General features: G+C 40.9%; 1 protein-coding gene across 1 annotated transcript in view; it reads right to left on the bottom strand.

Annotated features, from left to right (window-relative positions):
- NBEAL1 (neurobeachin like 1) overlaps positions 1-24,031 on the bottom strand; it is a 139,298-nt gene that overhangs the window by 56,820 nt on the left and 58,447 nt on the right. Inside the window, exons 14-26 of the mRNA XM_084643634.1 lie at positions 23,727-23,859; positions 21,726-21,845; positions 19,879-20,182; positions 18,359-18,444; positions 16,406-16,495; positions 9,978-10,146; positions 8,773-8,906; positions 5,937-6,096; positions 5,732-5,834; positions 4,710-4,866; positions 2,385-2,543; positions 1,765-1,924; positions 1,040-1,128 (exon numbers count right to left, since the gene is read on the bottom strand). Of these exons, the coding sequence (XP_084499760.1) occupies positions 1,040-1,128; positions 1,765-1,924; positions 2,385-2,543; positions 4,710-4,866; positions 5,732-5,834; positions 5,937-6,096; positions 8,773-8,906; positions 9,978-10,146; positions 16,406-16,495; positions 18,359-18,444; positions 19,879-20,182; positions 21,726-21,845; positions 23,727-23,859 (1,864 nt within the window). The remainder of the gene's footprint in view (positions 1-1,039; positions 1,129-1,764; positions 1,925-2,384; positions 2,544-4,709; positions 4,867-5,731; positions 5,835-5,936; positions 6,097-8,772; positions 8,907-9,977; positions 10,147-16,405; positions 16,496-18,358; positions 18,445-19,878; positions 20,183-21,725; positions 21,846-23,726; positions 23,860-24,031) is intronic.

The following is a 24,031-nucleotide window of genomic DNA, read 5'->3' as shown; positions in this document are numbered from 1 at the left end:
GTAATAATTTACAACAGAAAAGAAAGTGAGACATCGGACAGCTATATAATAATTTTGAAAATTGCACATATTTCTTTTATTCCACTGAACTTGCATCTTATTTTAATGAAGAAAATAAATGATTGGTGTGGTAAGAAATAGAATATAGCTTGTTAAAAGCTAACAATGTATAATTTAAAAAAACCCTATTAATTTATTACTAAATGCAAAAACAAAAAGTTTCCTTGATATTGAAATAAAGTACAAAGCTAACTATAGCACATCGGTCATGTTTCCATCTCTCAGGCACTGTTTTGCAACTATTTCCACAAAAAGCAGTCACATACCCCACAATATATATCCATTTCAGAACACCAGTTTACAAAATCAGTACAACAAATTACAAAATATATGGGATTAGAAACAGCTGAGCTAGAATAAAAAGTTCAAATAATGGTGCCACACACACGCACACACAAGGAGAGTTGAACATTCAGCATCCAACACTACAATCAGAATCTCCAGCTCACTTCAGAAACTGTGATGCAACTTATGACAAACATATTATCTCTCAGCCTCTCTCTACCCGGTAAAATATTTCAACAACCTGCACCAACAGTAGTAGTTTAGGATCACACTAAACTCGGTTTCTGCCTTGCACCTTTCCTTGGCTCACAACCTACCTTTTTAGGAATGAATTTAAAAAACAAAACAAAAAAACACAGAAAATGTTCTCTTAAAGTAACTGAGCAAAATTCTAAAAGTAACCTCTGTTACTTTTGAACACTCAGAGAAGTCGGTCATTAAAACAGTTCCGTATTTCCTTTCTGTAGAAAATACACAACGTTTGACAATCATAGAAAGTAGAACAGTTTAAAAATTACTGAAAATACAGTAATGTGGTGTACAAACAGCAGGTCAGGTTCATCAGAGACTCACATTATTAGCATGAGTCATCATTTAAAATTAATATAATGTCATATACCCCTAACATATGTTCTGCAGCTCCCCACGTCATTACCAACAGGTAAAATGGCCTCCTGTTTTTAAGAATACTAACCTTTTTGCAGATGGCCACTCTAACATTTATATCTGCTCTATGAGACAAGTGCACCACAGCTATGAGGTCTCTGTAATTCACAACAGGATCTGCAGGGTGGGAATACAAACAAACAGACATCGCATAAGCAGGAAGAAAAATGAAAAAACCTTTGAGGCCATCTTTATACATCAAGGATCAGTAAATGGGACAAATGTAAGTTTGTTTTGAAGTTTTAAGAAATTATGCTTAAACGCTAAGTAAATTGAAACCATCAGCATAAATGTGTTAACCTGGAGCACATTTAGAATAGAATCACTTTACATAGTAGCTTGGTTTTCATCACAGCAAATCATTACTATACAGACTAGGGGGTGGAGGCTTAAAATAAGTAAATCAAACATGTTTGTCTTAAAAAAAAAAACAGCAGGGATTTAATACTTTTAATACTTTTTAAAATCATAAATTTCATGATTTCAGCTATTTAAATCAAAATTTTCATGGTGTTGTAATTGTAGGGATCCTGACCCAAAAAGGAGTTGTGGGGGGGTTGGGGGGTGTCACAAGGTTATTGTAGTGGGGGTTGCAGTACTGCTACCCTCACTTCTGCACTGCTGCTGGAGAGCAGCAGCTGCTAACCGGGTTCCCAGCTCTGAAGGCAGAGCCGCAGCCAGCAGCAGCACACAAGGAAGGATGGCCTGGTATGGTATTACTAGTAGGCAATCTGTCAAAGTGTCTTGAATTACCTGCATACAGAATTTGGTTAAGAAGATTTTTAATAAGAGAAATGGTAACTGGGGATTCATTCAGAAGGAGCCCTAGCCCAGAGTATCCCACTTCTCTGAGTCTCATACGTTGTTTACTCCGTTCATAGACTTTAGTACATTTCAGCATCTGCTCTACAATCTGCGAAGAAAGATCACAAAAATCACATACATAAAAAAAGTACACATGCCTTCTGTATATAAATTCCAAGCAATCTTATTAATAGAGTCTGAATTATAATTTGTCTGTGCATAATTTTTTAAAGAAATATGCCCCAAAAATAAATACTAATACAGTACAAACAGTAAATACAGGTGCTCTTTGATCTTTAAAGATACCAAATCTTCAAATATTCTGCTTCACTGGAATACAACAGCTTCCATTATGAAAAGTACAATAAGTAACAACTGTGCAGAATTTATCATTTCTAGTAAGTGTACTACTAATAATAAATAACTATAAGCAGGTTTGCTAAATTAATATGTTCTACATAAATTTGTATCCATTTTAAAACACGGTTTAACTGCCAAAGATATTTCAGATGAAAGAGAGCATACATTTGCAAAAGTTACCATTAAAGAACTTATACTAAATTTATTACCTTGAATACAAGTTCCCTTAGCCTGTCAGAATATCTCTGATTCAGTAACAGAGCATAGAGGATATCAGCATTTCCTGGTTCAAAAAGCAACAAGAAAAGCTGGTCCCGGGTTGGGCTGGTATGAAGTAGGCTGAAGAGTACATCAAGAATCCCACAGAGCTACAAAATAAAAACACACACCTAAATAAAACCCATAATCCATGCAACCTTGACTATAATGCCCAACTCAAGGGGAAACATCCATTCCCTCCCCCTCTAAATACAGCATCTTACATCACATTGTCAGAAAAGTGTTAGTCCCTTTCAATCACATTATATTTACAATCAGCTTTAGTTTCTGTAAAGCTGTTCCTATATATATATATACATACATACACACACACACACACCCCTCACAGAGGGCACTTGCATCAAACTGTAAACAAGAGAGGCTTAAACTGAGCAAAAGGGTTTGTCATTACTTGTATTGCCATAGAGTCTAGTGGCCCAAGGACACAACTCTATTAGGTGCTGTACAAACACAGAAGAGAAGAACTGCAGACAGCTATTATAAACAATGTGCTCAATGAGCTCAGAGATGAAAGAGAAGGGAGACAGAGCTTTCGAGAGGCAAGTGAGGGTGAAGGGTAGGTATTTTTACAATGGGAAAGACTAATGCATGTTTGTATTGTGAGAAGAAAGAGCCAAAGAAGAGTGAGAGATTAAGGAGAAGAGTAAAATAGGGAATGAGAGTGGGCACAAGGGAGATCAGGAGAGCAGATGAGAAACGTCCACATCAGGGATCAGCCAAAGGGAGGGTGAAGGTCACATCAGATCTTGTCAACTTTCTCTTGAAAGAATCCTGTGCAACAAGAGAAATGGTGGCAGGAAAAGGGGAAAGGAGAGTTTGAGGAGTGAGTCAAAAGGTGGCAAAAAGGCCGTTGGGACTGTGGGTATGTCAAATATAAAGGGAAGGGTAAACACCTTTAAATCCCTCCTGGCCAGAGGAAAAACCCTTTCACATGTAAAGGGTTAAGAAGCTAAGATAACCTCACTGAAACCTGACCAAAATAACCAATGAGGAGACAAGATACTTTCAAAGCTGGGGGGGGAGAACAAAGGGTTCTCTCTGTCTGTGTGTTGCTTTTTCCGGGACCAGAGCAGGAATGCAGGTCAGAACTCCTGTAAAGAGTTAGTAAGTAATCTAGTTAGATATGCATTAGATTCTGTTTTGTTTAAATGGCTGATAAAATAAGTTGTGCTGAATGGAATGTATATTCCTGTTTTTGTGTCTTTTTGTAACTTAAGGTTTTGTCTAGAGGGATTCTCTATGTTTTGAATCTGATTACCCTGTATGGTATTTACCATCCTGATTTTACAGAGGTGATTCTTTTACTTTTTCTTTAATTAAAATTCTCTTTTAAGAACCTGATTGCTTTTTCACTGTACTTAAGACCCAAGGGTTTGGGTCTGTGTTCAACTATGCAAATTGGTGAGGATTTTTTATCAAGCCTTCCCCAGGAAAGGGGGTGTAGTGCTTGGGGGGGTATTTTGCGGGGGAGACGTTTCCAAGTGGGCACTTCCCCTGTTCTTTGTGTAACACTTTGGTGGTGGCAGTATTTAACCTAAGCTGGTAAGAATAAGCTTAGGGGGTCTTTCATGCAGGTCTCCACATCTGTACCCTAGAGTTCAGAGTGGGGAAGGAACCTTGACAGGGTATGAGATTCAATTAAGTTGGTGAAGAAGACTTTAGCTAGGAAGATGGCAGAACTGGAAGAAAAGAAAACAAATTTGTAATGGAGAAAGTCAGCCTGGTCACAGGACTTTTGCCAGCAATGCTACACAGCACAAGAGCGGGAACGTAGGAAGCAGACACTGGAAATGAGCTAGGGTAGACCCTGTGATCGGAGAGAGGGGAAAAAAAGAGTCAAGGACAGAGGAGAGGGAGAATGGAGAGAACCAACCACCGTATCAATGGAATACAAATAGAAAAAATAAATCATTACAACTTCAGAGCAATGAAGTACAATTCTCTTCATTTTATACAGGCTTAGAAAAATACTGATATCCAGTCAGTCTGCATTTTACCCAACTCACCTGCTTACCAGAGAAAAAGGAGTAGGATCGTCAGTTAAAGTATTGCCCATTGCACAGTCCCCTGTGCAGTCCCACAACAGGCTTAATTCTACAGCCTGCCACAACTACAAAGTAGTAACATATATGCTGCATTGGATTTTGCTTGCATCTTTTTTTGTCTCTTTCTTTCAACAAAGCTATGGTCAAAACTCCTAAATACTAAAAAGGTAGGAAGCAACCACAGATGTTCACTGTTGCCATATTAAATACCTGTTCCTCTTCACTGGTCACAGCTATATATCCCATGATGCTCTGTATTTCTTCATGTGTCCCACCTTTGCTTAGGAAATATTTGATCAGTCCATATAGGAATGTTTGTATTGTTCTGAGGTCATCTGGAGTTAAGTCACTGTCTTTATAGCCACTACTAACACAGACAAAGAAAAAAGGACTGTAAAAAAATACATTTCTTGTATTACACGATTTATAAATATCACTCTGCTAATACTTCCACTACTTGTTTTAATAACCCTGCTACCTTATCCTTGGAGTGATATTCAAGATGACAAAGTGGGAGAAGCCAAAAGCAGAACTGGGTTTTGGAGCCTGATAAACCCCCAGATGTAGACCTAAACCTGATTTGGGGACCTACTATTATTACTAAGCATGTTTATTATGGTAGTGCCTATGGGGCAACCAAGAATAGGGCCCAGTTATGCTAGGTACTGTACTAACAATAGATGGTCCTTGTCTCAAAGAGCTTGCCAGCTAAATAGAAATGTAAAGGCATTTCAATTTTCGTTTTTATAAATAAATCTCTAGCCATTTTCCTTGAAGACACCATTGAAAATTATAAGCAGATATAAATTGATGTAAGCCTATCATCAAGGGTGAAAGCTTATCCTGAAGATCCCAAAGATGATGTTACTCAAATTCTTTTGGGACAAACTTTCCCCTCACTTTAAATCCTGAACATAAAGCTTGTAGTCAGCTGGTATTTTCTTGATAATTGGGATGCTGGGTGATTTAATTAACAAAACATAATAAGAAAGAAGACCTTTTTCGACCTTCTAAACTGCAAGCAAGTTTTCTACACATTTCTAGTACTTTTGGTATGAGCTTGCTACCGTCTAGTTCTAGCACAGGGGTCAAGGGAAAGTAGTCATTTATGTAAAGGAGAATTAAACTCAAAAACTTGATCAGCTCTCACTTTTAATTCACAGTTTCTGCCTGGCCTTTTGTGAAAAAGGTAACGACAGCATACAACAAAGTAAGGAGCATAAACCTCATACCCATAATAAATCCTGAGTGTGTCTAGTAGAAACTGAACTCCATACTTCTTTCTGAAAAGCCTCCTGCTGTCTTTGATGATTGTGGAAAGGTACTGTATATGTCCTAAAATACAAAGCTTTCCATTAGAACCTAGACTCAGGGATTTATGAAGAGCAAAGATACTGTGTTTTAGCATAACTATCTCAAGTTGTATGATCATCTCACCAATCCGGAAGGGGAAGTCTCCACGGTTCCAGATACTAAAGTCAAAAAGTAAATGTTGATACATCTGTTGCAAAAGTTGCACATTTTTTTCCACAGAGACCTGTTCTATCAGTAACTGCAGAGCCATCAGTACATTCACATCCATCAAGCTCCCTGGCACCTACAATTCAAACAGACGGGGACAGGGGATAGAATAGTAAGTTATTTAATGCGCAGCATATGCATTTTCTATTCAACTGATATTTAAAATCAGATCAACTCCCTAGTCTTGCACAACAATACAGTATTTGTTTTCCTTACAACAACTCTGTTAAACCAAACAGCTGTTTGAAATAATTCAATAATTCTTTTGTCACCTGGATTAAAGGTTTTTGACTGAATTTTTATCTGATTTTGTTCTAGTTTAAATAGCTGAACTGTGAATCATAGAATCATAGAATATCAGGGTTGGAAGGGACCCCAGAAGGTCATCTAGTCCAACCCCCTGCTCGAAGCAGGACCAATTCCCAGTTAAATCATCCCAGCCAGGGCTTTGTCAAGCCTGACCTTAAAAACCTCTAAGGAAGGAGATTCTACCACCTCCCTAGGTAACGCATTCCAGTGTTTCACCACCCTCTTAGTGAAAAAGTTTTTCCTAATATCCAATCTAAACCTCCCCCACTGCAACTTGAAATCTATGACAAACACAGCAAAACATAAGAACGGCCATACTGCGTCAGACTAATTGTCCATCTGACCCAGTATCCTGTCTTCCAACAGTGTCCAGTGCCAGATGCTTCAGATGGAGTGACCAGAACACTAGGACTCTGAGTCATCAATGTGATCAGGCTGTGAAAAATTGATAATGCAATCCCAGGATACATCAGGAGAGATAGGGAAGTGTTGTTATCATTATCCAAGGCACTGGGCGATTTCATCTGGAATACTGCATGCAGTTCTAGTCTCTCATATTTAAGATGAATGCAAACTGGAACAGGTGTACAGAAGGGCTATGAGGATGATCAGAGGAATGGAGAACCTACCTTACAAAAGGAGATGTAAGGAGGTTGGCTTGTTTAGCCTAACCAAGTGAAGGCTGAGGGGAGATATGATTACTCTATATGAATGCATCAGAGGGATAAACATCAGGGAGGGAGCGGAGTCATTTCAGTTAAGGGCTAAAGCTGGTCCAAGAACAAATGGATATAAAACTGGCCATCAACAAGTTTAGGCTAGAAATTAGATGAAGATTTCTAATCATTATAGGAGTGAAATTCTGGAACACACTCCCCAGAAGAGGAGTGGGGGCAAAAATCCTAACTGATTTTAAGATTGAGCTTGATAAGTTTATGGAGGGGATGGTATGATGAGATTGTCCACAAGGGCACATGGCCCATTTGTGACTGCTAGTAGCAAATATCTCCAATGGGTGGAGATGGGACACTAGATGGGGAAGGCTCTGAGTTACCCAGGAAAGCACTCACTGTAATGTCTGGCTGGTGGATCTGATTGCCATATTTGGGGTCAGGAAGGAATTCCCCTCCAAGTCAGACTGCCCAAAACTCTGGTCAGTTTTCACCTTCTTCTGCAGCATGGGGCACGGGTCACTTGCTGGTTTGAACTAGAGTAAATGGTGGATTCTCTGTAACATGAAGTCTTTACATCATGATTTAAAATCTCCACTAACTCAGCCAGAGGTTATTGATCTCTTACAGCAGTGGGTGGGTGAGGCTCTGTGGCCTGCAATGTGCAGGTCAGACTAGATGGTCAAGGTGGTTTCTTCTTGCCTTAAAGTCTATGAATTATCAAGTGATCCACACCCTGTTGTTGAGTCTCATTTTCTGTCACTCAGAGGCTTATGGACACCAGGAACATGGGATGCATCCCTGATCATCTTGGATCATAGCCATTGACAGACCTATCCTCCATGAATTTACCTAATTATTTTTTTAACCCAGTTATACTTTTGGCCTGCACAACATCCCTTGGCAATGAATTCTACAGGATGACTATATGTTATCTAAAGAAGTACTTCCTTATGTTTGTTTTAAACCTGCCGCCTATTAATTTCATTGGGTGACCCCCTGGTTCTTGTGTTACATTAAGATGTAAATAACACTTCCTTATTTACTTTCTCCACACCATTCATGATTTTATAGTTCTCTATCATATCCCACCCCTTAGTCATCTCTGTTCTGAGCTGCACAGTCCCAGTCATCTTAATCTCCCCTCAGATGGAAGCATCTGTCTTATCTCCTATCCCTGTCCTAATGGTTCCTAACATTCTATTAGCTTTTTGGACTGATGCTACACATTGAGTGTATGTTTTCAGAGAACTATCCACAATGACTCCAAGATCTCTTTCTTGAGTGGTAACAGCTAATTTAGACCCCATAATTGTGTATGTATAGTTGGGATTATGTTTTCCAATGTGCATTACTTTGCATTTATCAACATTGAATTTCATCTGCTATTTTGTTGCCCAGTCACCCAGTTTTATGCGAATTCTTTGCATCTCTTCACAGTTTGCTTTGGACTGAACTATCTTGAGTAATTTAGTACTGTCTGCAAACTTTACCACCTCACTGTTTACCCCTTTTTCCAAATTATGTATGAATACGTTGAACAGCATTGGTCCCAGTACAGACCCTTAAAACATGAACTAAGTAGACCAAGTATCATAAGTATCATAACATCTTGTTTTCAGAAATCTACAAGAATGTATAAATACTATACTAATCTATGTATTGTAACCTCAGAAAACCTTTGACATTTAGAATGAAGCCATGACCTACTGGATTTCAGTGGAATCAGGATTTCACCCATAACATTGATTACATGAGGAATAACTTTTCACCTTCTGTAGCAAGGCGCCTAGGGTAGCAACTCCATGGGAGTGAATGAGATTATCTTGGTTAATAGGGTGTCTTTGAATAAAGTGCTTTATCATCAAGATGAAAGTTGCAACAATATTCTTCTCTAGACGAGCCTCTGCAAAACAGATTGTTCAGTTAAAACCCTTTTTTATCATCATTTCATTATTGTGTCAAATTAGGAGGAATAAGAAGTGAAATCAAGTGTTTTTATTCTCCACTATTTTCCTGAGCTTCCTCTCTCCACTGGTATTTGCTACCTTGCTGTAGATAGCGTTTAGATCCTGTGATGCTGAGGCAAAGTCATTATATGCATCCCCAGAACAAAGCACATGCCAGTCGTGACTTCATCTGCCTTGTCCATTCAACTGTGGCATCGGACAAAATACTCTTCTCTAAGCTGCAACCTGGATCGTCTTTTGCATATTCTGCACTTGCTCTACACATACATTTCTTCCTCTTTCCCCACATCTGGATATGCCTATTATATCTAGAACTACTTTAAATTAGGAGGGAGAAATAATGAAGCAAAAATCAAGAGTTGTATCATATTCCTTCACAAGTCTTAATTTCTAAGAGGCTTCTGCTAAGATTACAAGAATTCTCTCCAAGCTCACAATTCAGCACAGCTGAAGAGCTATTTAAAAATAGTTTTCTTCTTACAATTTAAAGAGGGAAACCTGTGGTTTCATATGGGGTTTTTTAAAGCATATTCATAAATTACTAAGAACTTCAATAATTTAACTAAAATTCTGCAGGCTACTGGTCCATAACATGAAATACTACATTATCTCCCCGATTAAGGGCCCACTGAAACAGTGGAAAAATGTGCTATTGACTTCAGCGGGCTTTTTTATTTTTCTAGATACTCAAAAGAACCACTTTATTTAGAAATAAATGTGCACATTTTGACTCAGGACAAAGTTAATATAGCAAAACACTGCATTAAATTCATTCTACGAATGTGCTCTGTGTGTTCTTGAAGTGAATTTGAAACAGTGCTGAAATCCTGTCTTATTAGATGTCCAACTCAGATGCTCAGGAGTAAAAATAGTTTATTAAAATTATATGGCTACTATAATAGAGTTAATATATAATCATATAAACCAATTCTTTCCACTGTTGTAGTCCTCTGTTTTTATTAAACCTTTAACTTTAATATGGTCTTAAATCTATAGTACTTTCCTACCTGAAGCCTTTGTGGATGATAACACCACCCAGTCTCCCTCTATTGGAGTCACTAGTTCCTGAGGTATAGTTTCCCCTTCAGACCTCTCAGGCACCTGTCCATTGAGAAAACTGATCTGCTCCAGTAGTGGAAACAGCACATTCAATCCACCAATACAATTTATCATGTCCTAGAGGGTGGGGGAGAGAGAAAGCATGCACAAATTTGTAGGGTTTCTGTTATTCTTTTTTAATGTAAAAGAAATACCTATTTAATATTTAATGTAAAAGAAGTACCTATTTAATATTTAATGTAAAAGAAATAAGAAGGGCATGTATGTGCTTATGAGTTAATCAGAATTCCTTGTCACTTGGAAACTAGTTAAAAAGAACAGTAACAACTTCACAACAGTTTTAAAACTAGGTTTAAAGGTGTTTCAGACAACAATTGTTTGCAAGTCTTTCAGCTAACTTCTGTGGTTTTACAACCATTTGTTTTTTCTGTTTTTTCTCTCCTCTGTTGCTGCATGAAACACCTGCACAAACATCATAGGAAACTCACTCTAAATGAAACAGACTACATGACAGAAAATACTGTCAAATACATATACTGGAGAACCAGAAAGAAATGTACTTTCTCTTCTGATAGCTTTCAATTAACACTAAAAAGTACATTAAAAAGTTTAGATACATGTGGATTTTAGTTTAATAGTATCCCTATAAAAAGTCTCCGCTTCAGAAAGTTTAAATACAAATAAAACGATAAAGCAAATTATTTGGTTTGCAGAGTAATGGGAAAGGAATATAGGTTTCATTAACATCTCCTAAAATTCATAATCATTTGTACACTAATAGGGATAGCATGGAATTTGACAAATTCAATAAGAGGTTAACAAGCTAGCCAGGGATACCTGTTACGTTCTCAGTGCATTGAAAACTGAAGTGTATCAGAGTTCTTTAGTAAATTACTTTAATGGTCACAACTGAAAGATTGGTTTTGGAGAGAGATCTTCACAGCACATACCATACATACAGACTAAAAAGAATTATTTTAAATGTATGTCATTATTATTTTGGGTCTATACCTTATTCTTATTTTTAAGCACTTGGACAAAGGGCCAACCTCCACATCCTCTCATGCGCAGACATCTCAGGTGGAGGACTCAACAAACAAAAACAAAAACAACGTGGGTACTCCCCACTTCTTTCTTTTGGGTACTGGGAAGGGGACACCACTCTCCTTCTCCAATGTTTACCTCCCCATCTCTCTCATTACTACCTCCTTCCACTGCTTCGCTCCACCCCATACCTCTTCACAACACCTCTCTCTTCAGCCTGCAGAATCCCTCCCCTGCAGGCCCTTGTCAAGTTTTTTCACACCTAATGTATCTCTCCAATAAGCCCTTGCTGTCTCTGTGAGAACAAAACAGGAAGCACCTCTCAGAAGCAGTGCAGAGATATGCGACATAGGGACAAGCACAAACCCGCTAGTTAACATGCAGAACACTTGTCTGAAGTTTGAGACTGCTATCTCGTTTCCCTTTAAACCTGCAGAACGCCTAGACAGTCCCCCCGCCAGCACCTATGCAGTCTCTTAACTGTGGGGCTTCTAAAGACCACAGTTGGGGGCGGGAGGCTGCTGGCTCCTGACACTCCCATAATGAGCTCTTCGCTCTTTCTGCTGAGCAGAACTATGCTCAACCTAGCTTCCCACGGAACCAGTGGTGTGTACAAGCAGCATTCTTACACTCCTGAGCAAGGATAACAAAATCATGGCATTTTCAAACTGTTCATATAAATTGGACCACCCAAAATTAACTAGTATATGTTCTTACACTTTCTGGAAGCGTATCAGTCACTAAAATTAACTAGTATATGTTCCTACACTTTCTGGAAGCGTATCAGTCAACTAACACAAAGCCTATTCTCCTACAACATTCACACAGAGAGACAGAGTATCAGTACAGAATTGCTGTCATTAAATGTACACTATTACTGACGCAGGGAGTCTTTCAGAAGAGTCTGAACTTCATGTTCACTGCAGACAGCTCCCATTTATTTGTGCATACATTAGTCCTCAATTATAGTCTTCTACTACAAATTCCCTACACTCACAACTCAGGTCAACCCCACTTCAAGAGATGGTTACCTTTTGTAACTGTTGCTCTTTGAGATGCGTTGCTCATGTCCATTTCACTGTAGGTGTGTGTGCTCGCCACATCCACCAGTGCCAGAAGTTTTCCCCTCAGTGATATCCGTAGGGGACTGGCTCTGGTGCCCTGTGGAAGGGTGCACATATGCGCCAGTATAAGGGGCGCCACTGGCTCCCCCTCCCTCAGTTCCTTCTTGACAGAACTCCGACAGAGGGGAAGGAGGGTGGGTCATGGAATGGACATGAGCAACACTTCTTGAAGAACAACAGTTACGAAAGGTAACCATCTTTTCTTCTTAGAGTGCTTGCTCATGTCCATTCCATTGTAGTGACTCCGAAGCAGAACCACTGGAGGCAGGTAGGAGTTCACGGACGTGCCGATTGCAACACAGCTTTGCCAAATCCAGCATCATCTCTGGCTTTCTGAGTGATGGGGTAAGCTTCGTGAACGTGTGAACTGAAGACCATGTCTTGGCCCTGCAGATGTCCTGGATAGGGACATGTGGTAGGAAGGCAGCTGAAGATGTCTGCGCCTTAGTTGAATGAGCCTTCACTACTAGTGGAGGTACAGCCTGTGCCAACTTGTAACGAGTACCGATGCAGGTGGTGATCCAATTCAAAATCCTCTGAGAAGACACTGGAAGGCCCTTCATCCTGTCAGTGATCGCGATAAAGAGCTGGGTTGATCTATGGAAGGGCTTGGTGCACTCCAGGGAGAAACCCAGGGCACGTCTGATATCTATAGAGTGTGCAGCTGCCTCTCCTTATTGGTCACGTGGGGCTTTGGAGAGAACACTGGGAGGAAGATATCCTGGTTGACATAGAAGTGCAACACCACCTTTCGCAGGAAGGCCAGATGGGGCCGCAACTGGACCTCATCCTTGTAGAATACCATGTATGGGGGCTCCGAAGTGAGGGCTTTAATCTCAGAGACACATCTTGCCGAGGTAATAGCTACAAGGAATGTAACCTTCCATGACAAGTGGGAAAGGGAACAAGAAGCCACAGGCTCAAAGAGTGGACCCATGAGTTTGGAGAGGACCAGGTTGAGGTCCCATTGGGTAACTGGGTCCCGGATCAATGGAAAGAGTCTTCCAAGGCCTTTCAGGAACCTGATCGGCGTCTTATGCGAGAACACCGATCTACCCTGGACGCAAGGATGGAAGGCTGATATGGCTGCCAGATGCACCTTGATCAAGGAGAAGGCGAGACCTTGGTGCTTTTAGTGAAGCAGATAATCCAGGATGGACTGCAGAGATGCCCAAGTAGGGGAGATATTCCACTCTGACGCCCAGCAGGAGAAATGCTTCCACTGTGCCAGGTAAGTTGCTCTGGTGGAGGCCTTTCTGCTCTCCAAGAGAACCTGCTGTACCTGACTAGAGCAGACTTGTTCCTCTGGATTCAGTCACACAGCATCCGAACTGTGAGGTGGAAAGAGGCGAGGTTCGAGTGCAGAAGTCGACCGTGATTCTGCGAGAGTAGGTCTGGGCAGCTAGGAAGTGGCCATGAGGCTGCCCCGGCCAGGTCCATGAGCATGCCAAACCAATGCTGGTGAGGCCATGCTGAAGCAAATCATAATGACACGTGCCTTGTCCCTCTTTATTTTTTAGAGGACTTTGCTGATAAGCAGAACTGACGGAAAGGCGTACATCAGGTATCCTGACCAACACAGGAGAAAAGCATTGGATAGCGAGCCTCTGCCGAGGCTTTGGAGAGAACAAAACTGATGACACTCTCTGTTCTGTCTGGTGGTGAACAGATCCACTCGGAGCTCCCCACTTCTGGGAGAGCATTCTGACAACGTGAAGGGACCATGGTGAGAGATGTGGTCCCTTCATGTCGTCCCTGATTTTGGATACGTCTGACCTCGGTTGGGGAGTGCATCTCTGTACAATGCAGACTCAAGGGTTATGGTCTCAAAAGGAGCTCGCATTGAATATAAATGTCAGGGAACTCAGAGCCATCTGCCTGGCTTGCGGTATCTTCCTTCCCCAACTGTCCAGCTGGGTGGTGCAGGTGTCAACGGACAATACGGCCTCCATGTTCTGTGTCAACAGGCAGGGGGACGCTCGATCATCGGCTCTGTGCCAGGAGGCCTTCCATCTGCAGGACTTCTGCATCCAGCATGCGATCCACCTGGAAGCCTCTCAGCTCCCCAGTGTCCTGATCACCGGCCAGAGAGGGGGCCAGTCATAGGGCCCATGTTTCCCTATCCCATCGGCACCCATGGCCACCCACTCAAACATACAAAGGAAGGCATTGGGGTCATCGTCGGGGCCCATCTTACATAGGCCTACCCCTGGCGCGCCGGGTGCCATCTCCTCCTAGGGAACTCTCCACTTCTTGCAGGAGCTGCTGCTGCATGTTGGCTTGCTCTCTGATAAAGTCCTGGAGAGTTTTCTGCTGTCCGGCCTGCCAGGTGAGTAAGGCCTGCCTCTCCACCTGGTTGGATTGCTGGAAAGCCTGCAGTGCTTTCTGCATCTCCTCCTGCTGCTTGGTTAGCCACTGCAAGGTTCCCTCTATCTTTGGGTTGCCACACCATGGCGGTGGCTTATAGTCCGGAACAAGCCCCCTCATGTAACAGGGTCCACGCTGCGCCCCCAGGTTTTGGCCCCCCTCTTCAACGCGTCAGGGACACTTCAGTCTGGTGCAACACCCATGCTCTTTATTCTCAATAGGTTTCCCACCACCAGTTCCCAACTGTATACAGGCTTCACAGATACTTTAGGAGACTCCCACCTCCTTCTGTGTTTGACCTTTTTCTTTCCCTTTTCCCCCTTTCTCTGGCTTCCTCCCAGCCTTTATATCTCTGGGCTAATAAGACTGGCAGGTGCGGCCAGTTACCAGGCAGGCACCAGGCTATTCACCCAGCATCAATCTATTGATTGAGACTGGAGTGGCAGGAGCTGATCAAGGGCTTCTCAACAAGCAGCCTGCCACAAGCTGGTACTGGGCATGGGGACTGGCGCTGGTCGATGCCAGCGGCGGGCTCTGGAGCAAGCTGCAGTGCTTGGAGCAGAGTGCAATCTCATCAGCTCCGAGGCCAGTACAAGGGCCGACTCCATAAAGAGCACTCAGAGATGAATGTCCCACTTCTTTTTAGTCTGTGGCCTGAAGCTCTTGCAAATGTGACACTTGTTTCCCCTAAACACTTCAGGCAGCTTCTATGCGGGTCACCGACTGCCATATGTTTTTTCAACAGTCACAAGGTTTGAAGCCCGGGGACCGAGGCATGCCCCGTACCTAGGCTGAGTCCCATACGGGACTAACTAACTATTTCTAACTTAACACGAAGGGAACTATTAACTAAACTACTTTATACAACAAATTCACTACCAGACACAGTAGAGACAGGAAAGCTTGCTGAAGGAGACGTTCCAGCACCATCATTGGCAGTAAGGAGGAACTGAGGGAAAGGGAAGCCGGTGGTGCCCCTTATACGTGCACCACTCCAGAGGACACCAGAGCCAGTCCCCTATGGATACCACTGAAGGAAAAACTTCCGGCACCATTGCATGCGGCAAGCACACACACTTACAATGGAATGGACATGAGCAAGTACTCGAAAAAGAAAAAAATATTTTGTACCTGAGTATTCCAGCTTGGTAGTTCATTTTGATTTGAACACCAAGTGAGTGAGCCCTAGCCTAGATGATACTTTTAGGTCCAAGTCAGACTTGGAAATCAATGTTGCTCCTATATACACCAGGTCTGATTCTGACCTTTGAGATTAGTGTGTGCTAATGAGTTGGCAGATGGGTGAGTTGGTGAATAAACAGATAAACAGTGACATAATAGACTAAGCTGGTGCACACTCAATGAATCTCTTCCTCTCTCCATGAATCTGCAAGAACTAAATCAGAGTATTTTTTGGGGAAATGGGAACATGAGAGAAACATTGGCCTACATGGAGGACTAGGAGAATTAATTAACTGAGGTTTGTGCAACACTTTGAAGATTTAAATGCTAGTACGAAGTATTATTAGGAAAAAAAAAGGTAGAGGTCATAAAATGCATTCAAAATATAAAACATATTACTTGCAGTACCACAAAACTTTTTAATATTCTAATTTTAAGTTTGTTTTGAAACATTATCTATGACTGTTAGCATGACTCCAGTTTCCCAGAATTTACTTTGACACCACTACGACCCTAAAATTAGCTTAATTCACCTTGAGAACACTGCTATGCGTGGTGTTGCTCCTGCACAATGGGAACTTCTAGCATTCCTTAAGTACCCAGTATACAATAACTACTTTGTATTTACATCAGATTGTGATGATTTATTATTAATTTACCTTGATGTCCCAGTTCACTACTTTGTTTCCAGTTAGTCTTCCATGTAAAAGATTTGTAGACAGGTCAAGGCAGATTGGGTTTCTGCAGGCCTAAAAAGGAAGAAAACAGGAGCTTCAGCATTACTTCTGAAACAAATTCAGGGTCATTGAATTACCTATAAATTTACATAAGAGTGCATCGCATACTGAGGTAAGGCAGGAAACAGCACTGTGGTGATACTAATGGCAAGTTTTCAACAATATCTTGGATTCATTATTCACAATTTCACCACTTACAGCACTCTTGGCCTTTTGGTAGAATGAGATCTAAAATACACAAATCTGTAGTTTAGTTATGGACACCGCAAGGCCTAATCCAGGAACCCACACTACTCATGTTAATGGAAATTAGTTAGATTATCAATTTTTCCTTCAGGAGAGAGTGCTGACTCCTACCCTTTACACTAAGTGAGGCATTAATACTGTGCCGGGAGATAGCTTTTTCTGTGCATTTACTTTTTGGTTAGAATGGCTGAATAAACTACCAACCCTAAAAGGGTGGGAAACAAAACACACTGTAGTTCAGTAAAAGCAGGAGGGAGAGAATGACAGGCTCCGACCACTCACACTCTGATACCACCCCAAAGTGCCATCCAGTGTGGTTCTTTACGTTTTATTCCACAATATGTAAAATGACCTCACCCCACTTTAAGCAGTGGGGGCCATTGTCTGGCTTGTAGGAAAAGGTGTGTGACCCCTTTAAAGGCTAGACAACCAGAGTGCTGCAGCTTCAGACCAGGTTAGTGTGGGGCAGTGACCCATCCCCCAACCCAGGTGACTGGAAGGAGGGTGTGGGGGGGAACTATTTAGGTCTACCCCAGTGCAGGAAAAGCCCTCTTTTAACTGGACCAACTGTGCAGCAGGAACGGCTGAACAAATTTCGCTCTCTGGTGGCTCCACATGGTGGCAGACTAGTGAGAACAGGGAGGTAGAAGGGGGAGGAGTCCTCCCTCCAACCTGCAGCAGCAGAAGGAAGTGTTTTGTAGCAAAACGGGAAGGAGTTTCAAACTCATTGGAGCTAGGCTGTAGCAGATTTGTGAGAACAGGAGGAGGGAAGGTGTCCCCCCTTCCAGCCAGGGATGGAAGTTCCAAACCCAGTTCAGGGTGCAGTGTGTGGGGCTTGTGAGGCCATGGGAGCCCAGGGATGTGGGATCTTCACTGCTTGGACAAGGACTGGGGTAAGTGGATCTCAGGGTGGTCCGTCTGTCTGCCAAATGGATTCCCCTCTGCTGGGAAGCAGCATGGATCCTGGGAAAGCAAATACTCCCCATGGTGAACTATCTGCATTTGGGGGTGGGAGAGCCAACAGAAAATTGATTCAAGCCATCTGAGTAGCTGCTTCCAAAATTGTTTCCATAGCACTACAAGGCTTACAAGCTAATTGCTGGAGCCTCCTTGTGGCAGATACTCCATTGAGAAAGGATATGGTGATCAGATACAATGCATTGGTAAAGGATTTAAAAGAGGTATTCTTTAAAGGAGCAGAAATGGGAGTTTCAGGGCTATGACTGGTACGCCAGGGAGCCAACCCTCTCTCCTTTATAACCCCCCTCCCCCGCTTAAACCTCACTTGATGGGTGGGGCTGACAGCACTCCCCCTGTGTATATGTAAATTGTTATGGAATTACTTGCACTGTACACTTTTATCTGCTGGGTACTCACAGACATTTAGGAATAAAGTTGTGGCCTAATTAAACCACATCCAGTATCTCCTGTCCTTCTTCCGGCATAGCCGGACAACATCACTTTAAGGAATAAAGAAAACTATCCATAAAAGCAAACCTATTCCATTCTAAAAGTTTATCAAAATAATTCTATAGACATTTAAAGCTACTGTTCAGAACATGTTTTAACCTTGGAAAAAACAAACTACTGTAAAGTATGTAGGCAAATGGAAAACATGCTGATTACTACCTTGGGTGTATAGTGAAGCAGCACTTTACTGGGCAGATCTGCCACTTCAGACTCTTGGGATTTCCACGGAGTTAAACAGTTTGGGCCTGTAAAATATTTTTAAGTACATGCTAGATTTAAAGTTTGTGTTAATAAATTTTACTATACTACACTCTGCTAGAGATACAAATAGGACACCTTGAACTACACATATCCTGACCAAATATTTAACATATCTCCTTAACCAAAAGATTATTTTAAAAAATAATTGTGTGATTCCATGGGGTTTTACCCTTTACAAATAACCTTCTGGCTAAAAAACAAAGTAAGTTATATGAAATGAGATTTGTATGTTCAAAAAATTGTCAGTATTTTGTCTTTACAAATATTCCATTTCACACTCAACTGTCATCTGTCCCTAAAAACCACCAGCAGTTAGGAAGATCAGATCTTGAAGACAGCTTTATATAGTAACAAAATGAGATTACATTTATTTTAAAATGATGTGATTGTTCACTTACCAAAGTGCATTCTTTTTACAATTTTTGGTAGTAATAAGACATCATGTAACATACACCTAATCTTTTAAAAGCTGACATATATAAAACTATCAACATGTTCTGGAAAACATCATCTTTCGATTGCTAATGTAAATCCTAAAGGATGAGCTCCCAAGGCTGAACAATGACTGTTAAGTGGCTTATCAACCACAGCAATACACTTGAATACTCTCACTTATACAAGTGGTTCCTACTTCAAACAGCTCAGGCTTTCAAGCCCATCGGACAAGTTTAGTTTTCTTTTCAAGATCACACAGAAGTATGACTTATTTTTAAGTTTTATTAATTGTTATATCATACATGGACTCTTGCATAAGGTTTCTGAAACTGGATATGGACCAATAATAAAACAGATACAGAACACTGAAACTATCTTTGAAACATATGCAAAAGTAAAATAAAAACTGATATGGCCAAAGCTGCGGCCTTTAACTGAATAATTTAATTGCCCGAATCTTAATACCCAGCCAAAGATTTTTACTCAACTTTTTTAGCTAATGGGCCAAATTCTGCTTTCAGTTTCTTTTGTTTAAACCCAAAGTAGCTCCACTGAAGTTAATGGAGATACTTCAGATTTCACTCAGGTAAGTGAGAGCCCAAATTGGTCGATATCTGTCTAAGGTTTTTTTTACATCTCTTCAGGATTGGTGGATATCAATTCTTGTGGACTTCTCTGCATGTCTATAAATTTGATACATAACAGGGGAATAGGAGAATCTGTGTAAATATAGCAAATATATTATAACAAATATGTTACTATAAAAAGATATGAATCAGCTCAAAAAACGGACAGTTTCTTTTTAAGGACATATCGACCAGTTTGGCACAGTGCAAGCTGTGTACTTAGACTGTAAATTCTTTGGGGGCAGGGATCATCTTTTTGTTGTGGTGTTTGTACAGGACGTAGCACAAGGGGGTCCTGGTCCATAGCTGGGGCTTGTAGATGTTACCACTATACAAACACCACCACGAACCACTTACCTGCCAAATATAAAGCTTTCACCTGAGCGGGCTGCAGGGCTTCATGGAAGATGATAACTGACCCAAGCTGGCCCTCCAGTGATGTTGGACATCCCCATTCACTGTCCTGGGTACCCGCGGAGATCAACTTGGTGACCAACTCTGATTTCCCAAGCAGTCCGCCCCAACTGGCTGGAGAGAGAATCCCACCTAGAGATGTTCGATGAGGCGTAATCGGGGAGGAGAAGGGTGGGTCCGGTATCTGAGATGGCGGAGGAGTGGTTGTCCTCTGACCAGCTGAACCAATGCAGCAAGAAGTAAAAGGCTGGAGACGCGGGGGTAAGAAAAATAAAATAATGTTACAGCCAAATGTCAAACATCCTCGAGACTTTTATAAAAAATAAGTGAGTTGAACTAAATCTAATGAACTTTCAGAGCAAATCTGCCTTGACTGAGGAAACAGGTGTAGGACAGCAATACATTGTTGGTGTACATTACACACAAAATGCACTAGAAAGTGCATAATAATCCCTCTCCAAGCAGGAGTAATTTGTTCCCCTGGCCTGTTACTGGTCTCTGCAGGGAGCATCAAGGCTTCTAGCCACACCTCTGTCCCAGCAGACTGTTCCCCTTGGATCATACCCTAGTACTTTAGCAAGATGTATCTCCTACAATAATCCTGTAATATGAAGTATTCTACTTGATCGCTTGCACTAATAAAAAGCTTCAATGCCATCTTCCCATGCCAACTTGTGCAGCAAGAGGTAACTCCCTCAATGTTTACAAAAGAAGCTGAATGAATGTTTTAAAGTTTCTAAAACTCTCACAGATGCATCCAAAAAAATCAACAGTTTTGTCTTACAATCAGCAGTTATGTTTGCTTTTAATAACTAAGTACTTGATTCTTCAACCTTTACAGGAAGCATGTAAGTCATGCAACGAGTCATAATTAAGTCAGTGGAACTACTCATATGAATACATGCCCCAAACCAAGGAGGACTGCAGAACTGGGGCCTATAAAAATAAAAATAATGGCTCAGTGTCATAACATTGTAACCCAGGTTTAAAACGGACTTGTTCCACAAAAAGGAGCAACTGTTTACAACAGCATCCACATATTACATATAATCATTTTGGTATTATATTGGTTTGTGCTTATTAAGGTTAATTTAGTATTTAGCATGTAGAAATGATCAGCTAACAGCACCGAAAAGAAATGTCCCTATTAATGTATCCCCATACCAAATACAGCACAGACAGTGTCACATGCAAGATTACTCAAACTTCCTGTGTGCTCCCAAATGTATTGAGAACCACCTCTTAGTGAGACAAGGTAGTTTTTCACTGTGCATTAATCTACCATCCTCTCTTGCAAGACTGCCAATAAGGGAGGCAGTTAGTGCTAATTGTGATAGTTGTTTAAAAAAATCCAAAACCTCACATAAAAGGAGCTAACATGAAGCCACTGAACCACCACCGAAAGATAATTCTTGGTCAACATCTAGTCCTCTTTAAGAACATATCGACCAGTTTGGCACAGTGCAAGGTGTGTACTTAGACTGTAAATTCTTTGGGGGCAGGGATCATCTTTTTGTTGTGGTGTTTGTACAGGACGTAGCACAAGGGGGTCCTGGTCCATAGCTGGGGCTTGTAGATGTATTTGAGATGGCCCAAAGAAACATGATGAGCTTAACTATCCTCAACACTTGAAAATTGAAAACAACTGCTAATCAGTTTCTATCATGTTTTTAATCACAGATGACCCATTTCCCCTTTTTATTTCTTAGTTTTATCTGACTGCCATTTTACAAACCTTTGTTCTGTAAGAAATCCCTAGGATAGTGGTCTGAGGGGAAGAACAGACTTACTTCATTCATGGCAGGAAATCTAAGTGGGGCAGAGATCTTCTGTTGTCCATTGACGTAGATGTAGACAAAGCTTTGACCAAAGGGCCTCTTTCCAGGCATATGAACAATAGTTATGTTGTGCTGGACAGGCAATATAACAGTACAGTTTGATTACGTTCTTATTAAAATGCAACAAAACAATTCTGCATGTCTGCCCAACATTGCTTCCATTAAATGGGTGAAGAAATTATAGCAGACAACAAACTTTTATAGCATCACTGAAAGATTAGATCAAGTACCAATCAACGCCCTCCTTTTTTTAAAAAAAGTGTACATTACAACAATGGTTTTGGGGGAAAAAAAGATGTGACACCCTTCATAATAATGCAATGCAGTCCCTAAATATAGCCTTAGGAATGGGATGGTGCAAACAGGGTAATTTATTCACATTTTCTAAGCCTCAGACTTTGAACTAAATTATAGTTTATAAACATTAGAAGTTCCAGTAACATGTCCCAGCCATTCAGGAGCCATCTAACTGATCCAGCTGCATTTATATTTCTTCTCCTTAAAAAAGGTCAAAGGAATAGAGAATTACCATGACACTGGCATGGCCCCATTATAGAGGTTGCAGAGTCAATAACCAGTAATCATTAATGCACTTATAAAATTTGTGGATGACACCAAGATGGGAGGGGTTGCATCTGGAGGACACTATTAGAATTTAAAAAGACCTTGACAAATTGGAGAATCAGTCTGAATTCAACTTGATGAAATTCAATAAAAACAAGAGCTAAGTACTACACTTAAGAAGGAAAAATCAAATGCACAGCTACAAAATGGGAATACCTGGCTAGATGGTAGTACTGCTGACAAGGATCTGGGGGTTATAGTGGATCACAAACTGAATATGAGTCAACAATGTGATGCAGTTGCAAAAATTAACAGAACTGTTGTATTTAAGACATGGGAGGCAATTATCCTGCTCTACCCGGCATTGGTGAGGCCGCAGCTGGAATACTGTGTCCAATTCTGGGCAGTTTAGGAAAGATATGAACAAATTAGAGTCCAGAGGAGATCAACAAAAGTGATAAAAGGTTTAGGAAACCTGACCTATAAGGAAAGGTTAAAGAAACCTGGCATGTTTAGTCTTACGAAATGAAGGGGGGGGGAGAAACGGACCTGTTCACAGTCTTCAAATATGTAAAGGACTACTATAAAGAGGACAGCAATCAATTGCTCTCCATGTTCACTGAAGGAAGGACAAGAAACAATGGGCTTAATTTGCAGCAAGAGAGATTTAAACTGGAGATTAGACATTTTTTTCTAACTATAAGGATTTCTTATAGTTATCGAATAGCTTCCAAGGGAGGTTGTGGAATCTCCACCACTGGAGATTTTTAAAAACAGGTTGGACTAACACCTGGCAGGGATGATCTAGGTTTACTTGATCCTGTCTCAATACAAGGGGCTGAAATTAACTTCTCAAGGTCCCTTCCAGCCCTACATTTCTATGATTCCGTGATTACAGATCCTATCACATAATCATTATTTGCCTAAGTAGCCACACTGACATTTATTTAGATTTACCATTAAAAAAACATATACAAAACTTCTAAGCCCTCTGACAATAATTAGACTTGCAATAACCACCCAATAGCATAAATATTAATTAAAAAATAAATTAACTCCACAAGCCAGCAGCATTAACTAATTAAATGGAGACAACAATTTACCTCGGCCAGCTGATAAATAAAAACAGCAACTCCTAAAAGCCTCTCACTGCTAAGTCACACCCAGGAACACACCCTCATCCTGCCCTCAAAACCGTATCAGACAAATAAGTCTACAATAAGACCTACTCACATGTTTAAGGATTAGGCCTTATCCTTAGAAGTGGAATGTGTCTTTATTCAAGAGAAAAAAACTAAATCACTTGTTAAAATTATCAGCTGCTTCTCTTTAGCTAAGACTATTCTGTCCTAAACAAAGTACATTTAAGTAGCAAGTAGCAGATCTTACCCAGAGGGAATCACAAAAACAATGGTCTGGCAGCATCACTGTTGCATATTCTCTCTTTGTGCAAACTGCAACCACCAGTGCTCCAGAGCAGGTAATGAAGGCCTCGAAACCCATCCCACTTCCTGTAAAAAAGCTACAGAATGAAAAATCCATGAGATACTTTTCAAAAGTTCTGATAAACTACCTAGCAGTACATGAATTCAGCGCAAAACCTGTTTAAATTGTTCAGCACAGCTGAAAACATTCCATCTCAGTCATATATCTAATGAGTAAAAGGATCCTTAAAATGCCATTCTGGTTCACCT

The sequence above is a fragment of the Lepidochelys olivacea genome (genome assembly GCF_965140295.1).
Source record: "Lepidochelys olivacea isolate rLepOli2 genome assembly, chromosome: 11".
Classification (NCBI taxonomy): Eukaryota; Metazoa; Chordata; order Testudines; family Cheloniidae; genus Lepidochelys; species Lepidochelys olivacea.
The sequence above is the reverse complement of the archived record's forward strand: the minus strand, read 5'-3'. Positions and strand labels throughout refer to the sequence as shown.